This window comes from Electrophorus electricus, chromosome 1 (genome assembly GCF_013358815.1).
Source record: "Electrophorus electricus isolate fEleEle1 chromosome 1, fEleEle1.pri, whole genome shotgun sequence".
Classification (NCBI taxonomy): domain Eukaryota; kingdom Metazoa; phylum Chordata; class Actinopteri; order Gymnotiformes; family Gymnotidae; genus Electrophorus; species Electrophorus electricus.
The window spans coordinates 12,529,412-12,542,003 of record NC_049535.1 but is presented as its reverse complement, the minus strand read 5'-3'; the positions used below and the strand labels follow the sequence as shown (position 1 = coordinate 12,542,003).

Genomic DNA, 12,592 nt, shown 5'->3' with positions numbered 1-12,592 from the left:
GGTTTCCTCCGCAAGCCGTGACCAACCCAGGGCAGTTTGCCTCCTTCCTACCTGTGCGTCCATTATTCGGCGTTCCACAGTGTTGCAGCCAGCACCTCGCCGAGCTAGATCAGGCAAAGACGCATTCTGGAACATCAGTTAACAAACGTTCGGAGCCTTTTGAGGCGTCCCTAAACCAAAAAGCATGACATACTGCGCATCTGAGTTGAACAGCCTGAAGGTCAGGGAGACCGTCAGACTGCAGCGTAACTGTTAACGGCTCTTGCAGCTCTACACCGTGAAAGAAAGCAAACTCTCTGAAATATTTCGGCTGTAAATCAGGGACCCAGTAAAACTGTTGAAATTGGAACGCTGACAGCATGTCTGCGTTTTGAGATTTGCTGAAGTGTTCAAACAAACCACTTCTGGAGATTTTCCTGATGATCGTCAGGAATCTCCACCTGGGTCACTGCAGCACTTTAGACAGACCTGCAAGACACTTTCCTGTCGACAATTTCACAAACCCCACGAATAAGTAGGGGCTCTCCGGCCATGGCACAAACCACGTTTGACAAGCTTCTGACAGTTTGAGAAGAAAAATATGTAGTAATAGTGTTCACACATCACTGACAAGTTTCAAAAGTTCAAACTGGTTAGCTAAAATGGCAGATCAGAGCAGAGCAACTTCTGAATCATCCCTTTAAGGTTAACCATAAGCAAGAAGCACGGATATTCTTTAAGACTGATGACGACAGCAGCAGCACTTTCCAAGAGTTCTGACAGACGGAGCGTGAACAGGCAACCAGGAGCAGAAGATAACAGACACCAACAGGGAATGAACGGAACCAGTATAAGCACAAAGGTATTAGCAGGACAGTGGCCCGCTCAAGATGGAGGGAGATTCATCACTACCGGTCAAAACAACATATAAGCGGTCGTCTAAAAAAAGAGGCCCTGGGTGTTAACAAACACTCAATCATGTCACCAGTGGAACTAGGGCCACGGCACAAATCAGACCTTTCATTTGAGCTAGGCAGTGACGTTACCAATGGTCACATTCAAAACAGCCGGAAAAAAAAATCCCCTGTTGAAGGGGAAGATATATACTTACAGTAGTGCAGCACAAGAACAGGAACACTATCTGCACGTTCACACAAAACGATTTATTTTTGATAAGCATAAACAACCCTCAAACAAAAGTTAAGTGTAACTTGGCAGATCAAACCATAAGATGCCCTAAAATGCAAAAAGGTTTATAATTTCTAAATCTCTTCTTTAGAAAGCTTAGGTGTGTCCTTTCCATCAATAGCTTTTTTTTTGTATTAAATTCATGCAAACATATTGGCTTAATTTCTGTTCAACTGGATGAACTGGACGATTTACATCACAGAACCAAACGCAGTTTCCACTTAAAATGATATGGTCCAACCACCGGAAATTCCATTCACCATTATCCTCATGTCCCCAGACTGTCTGCTATAATTCTCAGGTCAACAAATATTCTGTATTACAGAACAAACTGGGTATTAAATGAGAAAGATGAAAGCTGGATTATCATTTGTAGCCTAAGGTTCAGCTGTACTAATAGTCAACTGCATAAAACACACATGATGTTCCTTCAAGGGGTCAAAGAAACCAAACCAAAACACAAGACTACACATGTGGCCTTAAGTGTGAACATGGCAGGAATCAATAGACCCGTCCAAATTATTTCACTTTCATTCACAATAACAAAATTCCCAATATTCTTTATCCATCAGTCCAATTAAAATGGTTTGAATGTACATTTCAGATTATACGTAACCAAAACCTTTTCTGAATGACACCTTTTTTTCCACCCAAAGGATCACAATGCCCAGTAACTCTTCTACACGGGTTTCTCAAAATGACCAGTAGTTGAAACGGCAGTCTGCAGAAGTGAGAAAGAGCCAGACTTGATCATTAAAAAAACAGAATTAGTGAGCAAGATCCTTCTTTGAGGAGGCAGTTTGGACGCGAGGCGGTCCGACGGAAGGCTAGGGTACAGGAGTCCCGTCTTCCTACCGATCGGGCCGCTGAAGACAGAAGACTTTGGCTTTGTGGTCGCCGCCTGCCGTCACTGCAACTGACGCCTCTCTGCGGGTGAAAGATGGAGGGATCGCATTTTACAGGTACGCTACGTCAGCAACACAGCATATGGAACTATGAGATTAAAAGATGAGATAGTGAGAAGCTCTTCAGCATGGAAGCTTTTAGGGGTTTTTTTTTTTACTCTTAAAAGAAAAAGTAGTTGACTGAGTTTGTGTCTTTACTTTACTAGTCAGTCATTGACTAAGACGTGCATCTGTTTTTTCCAACAAGAACCACTTCACCTTTGGCACAAGCAGGTTCCCTCCTATGACATACAACACAACTTCTGTCTGCCCGTTTCATGTATGTGTATGCTTGCTCAAGGTTTGCATAGACAGCGTTTGCAAAGACATCTGCAATGTAAATGCGTATTAAAAGCCTTCGCCCTCTCGCCAAAACCGGGAGCCTCATGAAAAAGGCTGATAAAGGCTGAGACGATGTACACAGAGTCCAGGAGACAAACGCAGAGCCTGGAGATGTGGAATACAACCTACAGGTGCCTGTAAGTATGGCAGCCTATTAGCAACAGCTAGAGCGTAAACTATATACCCAATAAACGTATGACTCAGTGTACAAGACTCTCATGCAAGGAGATGTAATGTAAACATGTATGAATCCTAAATACTTGTCTGTACACATTTACATTTAAATATGAGAGTGCATATATTGCATCACCGTAAAACCCTAAACTCAACAGGTCCACTGCTTTGGGTGGGGAGGGACCACACTCACCTGTTGAGGGTGAAGTCCAGGATCTCTGCTGAGTGTCCATGGTACTCGGACACCATGCTTCCTGACCGCCCATCCCACAGAGTGACCACCCCACCCAGATTACAGACTGCCACCATTGCTGATGCCTCCTCCCACTGCAGATGCACGATGCCGACCTGCGAGAGACGATAACACACTCAATACAGAGGACACACACACACACACACACACACATATATACCAACGGACCCCATTCTGTCAGTTACCTCATGCTTACAGCTGTGTCTAAGGCTCTGTGTGGACAAGTCGTAAATAGCTAGAGTGCCGTCCAGATACGCCACAGCCACGAGGGGAAGCCTAGGAGTGTCAAATTGATCAGCTGGTACAGCACACACACATCAAGACAGGCTTAAGACAGGCTTAAGACAAGTTAGAATGCGACAAATGCAAAGTGTCATGACTTACACGTTACAAAAGCCTACAGACTCCACGGAATTGGAATCCTGCTCCTCCACCGTGTTTCCCGTGTCGCTGTTGTCCAGTGATAGACAGCCCACCACCTACAGCACAGCAACGTCACAACTATAGCAGGGAATCCACTCGCGTTTGTAGCGCAGTGCTCTCCCCTGACTCGGATACAATAAACTGGTGCCACCTGAGTGCATTTGCTTTACATCCTGAATCATCGCATACATTTGCTACCCGTTACCCAAACACATCAGTAGCTCTCTTTACCTAGACAAGGATGGAACATGACTACCTGATGACCTACAGGAGACACTGCGCTACAAAGCACAGTTTCCTACAAATAAGGCAAATTCTGCTACAGTGAACAACTTCAGAAATCTCCATTTGCACGGATGGACTCACCTTGCCTGTTGAAGTGTTGATGAGTTTAGCCTGTCCGTCCACTGACCCCGTGAGGACCAGTGTGCCATCTTTGTTACACTCCATAGACGTCAGTGCCCCCTGGTGGCCGTCTTGGCCTATGAAAAAACGGCAACGGTTGTGTTCGCCAAGGTCAAGCAATGTTTAAGCAGACAGACAGCACTGCTTTTTTTAAAAAAATAGGACGCTTAGCACAAGCTAAAGATCAAATAGAAAAGGGGAGTTAAAAAAAGTAAAGATGAAAAGTAAATCTGATCTGAATACCACAACAGGATGCATAGTGGCCACGGTGCTTAATTTTCCCCATAAACAATTGGCCACCCTTCACCTTTAATGATGTAGATGGTGCTGCCTACACCCTTAATGACATGGATGGTGCTGCCTTCACCTTTAATGACGTAGATGGTGTTGCCTTGCTTGAGGTCCCACAGACGCAGTGTCCCATCCTCATAACCCACCACTGCTCTTCTGCCTGTGTGTGAGAGAGAATTCAGCAAACAGGCTCCCTCCTACTTTATTAAAACGGGTTGTTTCCATCATAAGTGTAAACAGCGCTACTGTGTCGGTCATTTTAGTGTCAAGATCAGGAACGATGTTAAACACGTTCTAACAGGAAGATCATTTGAATAAAAGTGACCTTCGAAAATAGAAAACACCTGCCTGTGTATTTCAGGTTTATGTTCAGAATTACACGTCTTAATTGTGATGTTTCTGTTTACTATCACATTTACCTTCATATGTTCAATTTTGGTTTTTTATCAGTAAAACATTTAAAGACACACAACTATACTGCAGGTTTTCTTTATTAAGTGGATCATTTATTTATCAGCATTGTTGTAGCCTTACACAATCACTCCTTCAGGCTGTTTTAGGCCCAGTAAGAACATGTAGAGCTGTACTTTCTCAACACTGAAGCCATCAGCCATGTTTTTACACAGGAGTATTAGTGATAGGAAACAACAGCTTTAACAAATGGTCCAGAAACAGCAAACTGATCCTCCAGCGAATGCGAAGAAATAGAATTTTGCAGCGACACGACATTTGTACAAAGAGTCCAAGTCCACGTTTTCAAGCATATGCAAACCACACGAAAGCATAAAATCAAGCGTCTTTCTGTAGCAATTCTCAACGTTTTAAAACGTAGACCTTTTGGTGACCCAAACTTCTCTCACCATCGGGGAGGATTTTTCCGCTTGTCGCCTGACAGTTGGGGCCCTGAAGCGTCTTGCACTCCCCGCTCGGAATCTTCCACATCCAAACGTTGCCGTCAGCAGCACCTGCCAGCAGGACTGGCGCATGAGGGTGCCACTGTAACCACTAGCACAGTGGACATCAAACACCACAGTTTAAGCACAAAACACTCAGCAACAAAATGATCACGTCATCTGGATTATTATTAGCACAGTGGACATCAAACACCACAGCTTAAGCACAAAACACTCAGCAACAAAATGATCACGTCACCTGGATTATTATTAGCACAGTGGACATCAAACACCACAGCTTAAGCACAAAACACTCAGCAACAAAATGATCACGTCACCTGGATTATTATTAGCACAGTGGACATCAAACACCACATCTTAAGGACAAAACACTCAGCAACAAAATGATCACGTCACCTGGATTATTATTAGCACAGTGGACATCAAACACCACATCTTAAGGACAAAACACTCAGCAACAAAATGATCACGTCACCTGGATTATTATTAGCACAGTGGACATCAAACACCACATCTTAAGGACAAAACACTCAGCAACAAAATGATCACATCACCTGGATTATTATTAGTTACACTTAAATAGTGCCTTTCTCAGTGCACCAGGACATTTTGCAATCAACACACTGCACAAATCCTTTTCACATCCAGCCAACACACTGGTGATCACATTCAATTTACCTCTAGATCTCCTATTTCGAAAGACCAAATCTCCTCTTTGGTCTCGACCCGCCACACTTTGATAAGTCCGCTCATGTCTCCAGACGCCACCAGCTTTGAGTCATGGCTGAAGACTGCACACGTGACAGAGTCCTTGTGGCCTGCAGAAGAGAGTATTAATGTTTGGGGAGCGGCTCCTGACAGACCACTGCACCGTGCCCTTATCTTACCAGACGTGACCGTTCCCACGCACCTGTGCATTCAAACAGCAGCTCTCCGTCGGTGACTCTCCATACGAAAGCTTTGTCATCCTCACCACCCGTGACGGCAAGATTATTTGTCACCGGGTCCAAGCTGACGCAGAACACAGAGCCTGAGAGAGAGCGTTAAAGGCACATAGTGAATAACTGACCAACGCGAGAGGACGAGCGTATCGGTAAAGAGTATAGACCAGTGGGCATGACGCAGCCGGGGAGAACCGTCACCGGTATGTCTGGAAAACGTGAGCTCGCTATCGTCTTGCTCCGCGTCCATCTCATCCTCAGTCTCCCATCCTTCATCGTCCACGTTCCCTGCCTCAGCGAAATCCACATCGTCGAATTCCTCCGCCAGGTCATCTAAACACACACACACACACACACACACACACACACACACACACACACACACACACACACACACACACACACACACACGTAAGACAGATAACACACAAAGTAACTAGCATGATGAGACTCCTCCTAGTTACCTGGCTGTCTCAATGGCGCAGCGGGACACCCACCTGGCGTCTGTTCCGTCTCATTCAGCTCAATAACCTCGATGATTTCCTCGTCGCCGTGAATCTGCACGGCGCCGTGTTCAGGATCATCCATGACGGGACGAGACGGTGGGTCAGCCAGCTACCCTCAGCTTCAGCCGAACACCAACACTGCCCAGGCGCTGAGGACCCCAAACCACGTCCCCGTTTCACCAAACTCGGGTAATAGATACTTTATGGCGAGTTCAGTTGGTATTAAAACAACCAAAGTTTAGTTAAAAATATCCCCGTGCCAAATTCACGTGTTAGTTTCTGAACCTAGCTGTGACGTTTCCCCAAATAACATGCGGAAGTCGTAGCGAGGACTTCCGGTGCTGTAACGTGCGCTACCCAGACGTGGCACGCTGGGTGGCGCTGTGGCGCTGTTGGCCGTAACTAACGCACAAACCCTTAGACGATCAAACACTGGACATCCGAGCTTAAAGACATCATAACGGTTTTGACTAATTTAGCCGCATTCAAAACGCTAAACAGTAATAGTTATCAAACATATTTACATTTAATATATGGACATTTAAGAGCTACACGAAACTAAACGTTTACGAAAACGAATTACTGTTATCTGCCAAGGCTTTGGTCTTTTAAATGTAGTTATTTATGTGTTCCTCCAGAAAATATATTGATGGGATTTTTTTTGTGCTTTTTGGCCTGTTTATGACTACTTTAGTTGTAAAGGCTATTAAATTCAGGAGTATGTAAATAATTGCGTAATTGTTTAAGCCAGGTTTCCAATTCAACCATTACTGTGTGTGTGTGTGTGTGTGTGTGTGTGTGTGTGAAAGTCCAGTGTGGATTGCAAGGAACAGAAAAATCTAGCTAGTGAGACTGCAGTTAATGTGCTCATTACAATGGAAACCCTGGAATTCAGGCGTGCCAAGGGTGTGTGTACTGCACCAGTGGGCTATAAAACATTACAAAATCATTTTACCTTTTCTAAAATAAACAGGTTACACTTTCCATCTTAATCTGAACCGTTTAATGAGATCTGTGGGAACAAGCCTTCCTTTTCCTGACGCTCGTTCTTCAAAGATACGATGCAATACTTTCTGTCCTCTTTGGATATGTTTGGATTAATCTTTGTCCACATTACTTTAAACAGATGATGTATATCGAGTTAAGCACTGTTGCTATTTAAGTAAGATTTGGCCCTGAAATTAAAGCAATTTTTAATCTAGACTGGGAATTTAGTAACGCTACAAGACATGCCACCAGCTTGTTATATTTCTGGTGGAGCCCTTTGTGATATAGAAACCACCCAGTTTTCCCTCGATCTGTGGACTGAATGTGGCAGAATGAACCCAAAAGGAACTTGTTTCTACTGACATGTTTTACTCAAAGCAATCAAACAGTTCTAATAACCAGCATGACTACTAATGCCCCACGTGGACACTTCAGATGATGAATCAAGAACCAAAAACACTGGCCTTGATGTTTATGCTGTGGTGGAATACACATACAGTGTGGGGCTGACTGACGCTCAAGTACATGAAATTCTGGATAGACTGTGTCAGGTCGTTACCAAGGCTGCTAATTAAATGCTATCAGAACACAGACAGTTAGATTGAGATTTGAATCTGGACAAATGCTACATTGGAGTATTAAAACTATTTTTAAATTCAGTACATGATTTCAGCAGGCATCACCAGTAGTGCTTGCTTTCCAAGATGACGGAGACGAATGGTGTTTTTAAGAATATGTTTGGACCATTGGAACAGTTCTGTTTGGACTTAATTTCAAAGTGCTCAAATAGCCACAAATTAAGTGTCATGCATTAGTAGAATGTCACAAAGTGGACATTAGATGAATGAAAGTCTGAGAATGTTAAACAGAATTTTAAAAAGTCTCAGACATAAATGGAGAACTTGAAAAACTAAGCTTGCACTCATCAGAAAACGGTCCAGGCTGAGGAGAGAGGGAGAGTTGAAGGGAGCGCATGCACGGGAGAAAGGCTGAGAGGAGGGGAAGATGAAGCATGCCATCCAGCTGCTGGTAAAGGATAGAGAAGAGACCCAGCGAGTCAGCCACTTCCGGCCTCTGCCCTCTGACTAAAGACAGATCCTGCTCTGCTCTGAGGTGGCAGAAGAATCTGCTGAAAGACTGACAGACGAGTCAGAGGAGAACAGACAGGGAGCAGAAGGCATCACAAGATACCACTGGGCAAAACACGTGACCTGCTGAGGGAGCCCAGAGAGGTCATCATAGGAGCGGAAAAGATCGCCAAGTGATGAAGTCTGACATGATGGGAGAGACTGAGGAATAGCAAGGATCTGGGAAGCAGGTCAGAGGTCAGGAAGGACAGGACACCGATGGGCAGAAACCAAAATACTGAGAGAACGGCGCACAGTATAGAAGCAGCGGAAGAGACAGAGAGATCCAGGGAGAAGTCAGAGAAACAAATCTGGAGAGAAAAGGTTGAGTGGCATGAGGAGATGAAAGATCACATGGACAGGCCTGGAGGCAACGATGAGGAAGAATGAGTTAGTGCTCTCAACAGCGCCCCCTACCTCAGCTGTGAGAACTTCAATTTAGACAGATTTCCCAGGGATGAACAGAGAATGCGAAAGACAGGAAGGCACTGTAAAGAGACTGAGAAAACCAAACCAAAGGACTGTTAAGCAGGAAAGAAGTGGAGAGAAAAAGAGAGCGTGAGAGCAAAAGAGGAGAGAGGGAGAGGGAGAGAGAAAAAAGGCCTAATTGATGGTGAAAAGAATGACAAAAGAGGCTGAGATTAAATGAATGAGTATGAAGTAGAGGCGTATATGCAATTATAACGGAGTAGTGTATGGAATTATAATGGAGGAGTGTATGGATATGGAATTATAATGGAGGAGTGTATGGAATTACAACGGAGTAGTGTATAGAATTATAATGGAAGAGTTTATGGAATTATAATGGAGGAGTGTGTGGAATTATAACGGAGTAGTGTATAGAATTATAATGGAAGAGTTTATGGAATTATAATGGAGTGTATGGAATTATAACGGAGTAGTGTATGGAATTATAATGGAAGAGTGTGTGGAATTATAATGGAGGAGTGTATGGAATTATAATGGAGGAGTGTATGGAACTATAACGGAGTAGTGTATGGAATTAGAATGGAAGAGTGTGTGGAATTATAATGGAGGAGTGTATGGAATTATAATGGAGGAGTGTATGGAATTAGAATGGAAGAGTATGGAATTATAATGGAGGAGTGTATGGAATTAGAATGGAGTAGTGTTTGGAATTAGAATGGAAGAGTGTATGGAATTATAATAGAGGAGGGTATGGAATTATAACGCAGTAGTGTATAGAATTAGAATGGAAGAGTGTATGGAATTATAATGGAGGAGTGTATGGAATTAGAATGGCAGAGTATGTGGAATTATAATGGAGGAGTGTATGGAATTATAACGCAGTAGTGTATGGAAATAGAATGGAAGAGTTTATGGAAATATAATTGAGGAGCGTATGGAATTATAATGGAGGTATCACAGTTGGCCGGCCTCCCAGCAGGAGGAACACGCCCACTCTGGTTCAGAAACATAACAAACACCTGCCTCGCTCCAAATCGCACACATACTGATTATACTCACCTGGTCCTTATATGTTTTCCCACTACCTTTACCCACAGATCCCTGCAGACAGTGCTGCACATTAGCGGACAACACCCGAACGTATCGAGATGGATTACCACGCTACGTCCTAATATCTGTGTTGTTGTTCATTTAGTCGCGTTACTGTTGCTGTTTCATATGGAGAATAAAGAGCTCTAGTCTTCTGCCAAGCCTCTTGCTCCCTCTGTGTTGCCAGCGTCACAGGAAGAGTATATGGAATTATAACGGAGCAATATCAGGAGTAAGAATAGAGAAAATAAGATGATTAAACTAGTGGGTTAAAAATCTCTACAGCAGCAGGAGATCATTTCACATGTGATATTATTCCAAACACAGTCAGCAGAACATTGTTTTCACATCTTGTCTTCAGTAAATTACTCTTAAGGAGATATATGCAAGTATATTGTACATTACCAGGAGACCAATGGAGGTTTCAGTGAAAGTTCCTGAAATAAAGACCAAAACCAAAATCTAATGAGAGATTAGGCCAAACAAATTAGTCATGGAAACTTTTAGCAATGAGTTGAACACAACTGCTTTATGTTGCATAACCTCTGGGTCAAGACATATACGTAATCTTTACAAATACGTGAAAGCATAAAGGTTACATTCTTGTGGGATGCATCTCACCTAAAAGCAATACGTTTGAGTCCGAGACAAGTTATGTAACTGATGTTGCAAGGTTCAAATAGAAAAGTGGAAACCCTTGGTTACTATGGAGACCGCAGCCCCAAATGGCTTCAGTTGTGCCGCAGAACTCAGGACTGCTGGACGTTTCTCTTACACAAGCCCGGACTGAGCAGCTAGGGTCACACACACACACACACACACACACACTCACACACACACACACACACACACACACACACACACACACACACACACTCACTCACACACACACACACACACACACACACACACACACACTCACTCACACACACACACACACACACTCACTCACTCACACACACACACACACACACTCACTCACTCACACACACACACACACACACACACACACACACTCACTCTCACTCACACACACACACACACACACACACACACTCACTCACACACACTCACTCACACACACACACACACACGCGCGTGTCTGAGGTCACTACCAAAAACTGAAGAATATGGAAAAGTTTGGCACTCACACACTTCCTCAGCACAGCACGGAAGTTTTTTCTCGGACGGCTACGCTAAGCTCCTTTGACACTATTACAAAGATGAAAGTCTGTTTAAAAGTAAGTCACTAGCATTAGCAACAATAACACATAAGGGATCATAGTGAGTTAATATCAACTGTTTACTCACAGCAGTTAACACAATGATTATTCTATCCTTGAATAATGAGTCTCGACTGAAAAATAATATTTATTAATATTTGATAAATCATGAACTAAAAACTCTCCTTGGCTCACACTTTTATATAAAAGTTATCCCAACTGAGCAATAAAGCATGGCATTATAAAACAGGCTTATATTACTGTTGCTAGTTGACTAGTTGGCTAGTTGACTCTGCCATTTTGCTGGCTATGGCACTTCCTCCACCCATCTTACTAAAGAGTTAACTTTTAAGGTCTTAATACTTTCATTCAGAGATTTTAACTTCTAACATATGTTGGCTTACACCAAAACAGCTGACTCAGCTGAGGAGGTAGATGTACAGTAGCACACCATTTTTATGAAAACATAATATTCTCAGAGAAATACAGTCTACAGTAAACAAGTGTTTGAACCCATCTACAATATCCAGTAGTACCTAAACTAAAAGACTAAGAGGTAGACGAGCGGTAGATAAAGCAGCGGATGAGCCATAGACGAGCTATAGACAAAGCAGCAGGCGAGCGGTAGATGAACTGTAGACGAGCCGTATTTGAGCAGTAGATGAAGTGGTTGATGAGCGGTAGACGACACGGCGGATGGAGTGGTAGATGAAGCGGTGGATGAAGAGGTTGATGAGCGGTAGACGACACGGCGGATGGAGTGGTAGATGAAGCGGTGGATGAAGAGGTTGATGAGCGGTAGACGACACGGCGGATGGAGTGGTAGATGAAGCGGTGGATGAAGAGGTTGATGAGCGGTAGACGTAGCGGCAGACGGAGTGGTAGATGAAAAAAGCCAACAGGACATGTTGCCTGCATATATACTCACTAGCCACACTAGTAGAAACAGCTTTCTTGCACATTACCTCACTGGCCACTTTATGAGATGCACTTAAGTTTTAGGTGCGATCTATGCATGTGCAGCTAGAGACTCTTGCCCATCTGACACCATGTGCCGTTTCTTAAAGTCCAATTTATTTATACAGCGCTTTTGACAACAAGCGCTGTCACAAAACAGCTTTACAAACGCCTGGCTCCAGATCCCTAATAAGCAAGCCAGAGGCAAGCGTGGCAAACAAAAACTCCCTGGCATGAATGATGGAAGAAACCTTGGGAGGACCAAGGCTGAAGAAGGAATCCATCCTGCACTGAGTGACATAGCTAGTAACCAGCTTATGTTTTTTTTTACATTATTTTAGACCAAGTAGCCAGTTAAAAGCCTCAGTTACTCCAGTGGATCAGAGTCCCAACAGTGGCAAATTAGTAGTGGTGGGGCTT

General features: G+C 43.6%; 1 protein-coding gene across 1 annotated transcript; it reads right to left on the bottom strand.

Moving 5' to 3' along the window:
• Window positions 1–1,121: 1,121 nt before the first annotated feature.
• aamp (angio-associated, migratory cell protein) lies at window positions 1,122–6,684 on the bottom strand. The gene is made up of 11 exons (XM_027020176.2): window positions 6,352–6,684; window positions 6,056–6,187; window positions 5,824–5,943; window positions 5,592–5,731; window positions 4,860–5,004; window positions 4,076–4,159; window positions 3,670–3,785; window positions 3,265–3,359; window positions 3,066–3,156; window positions 2,821–2,975; window positions 1,122–2,094 (listed from the first exon to the last, which is right to left on the bottom strand). Exons 1-11 carry the CDS (start codon window positions 6,440–6,442, stop codon window positions 2,019–2,021), a joined length of 1,245 nt encoding a protein of 414 aa, XP_026875977.2. The 5' UTR covers window positions 6,443–6,684; the 3' UTR covers window positions 1,122–2,018.
• Window positions 6,685–12,592: the final 5,908 nt, after the last annotated feature.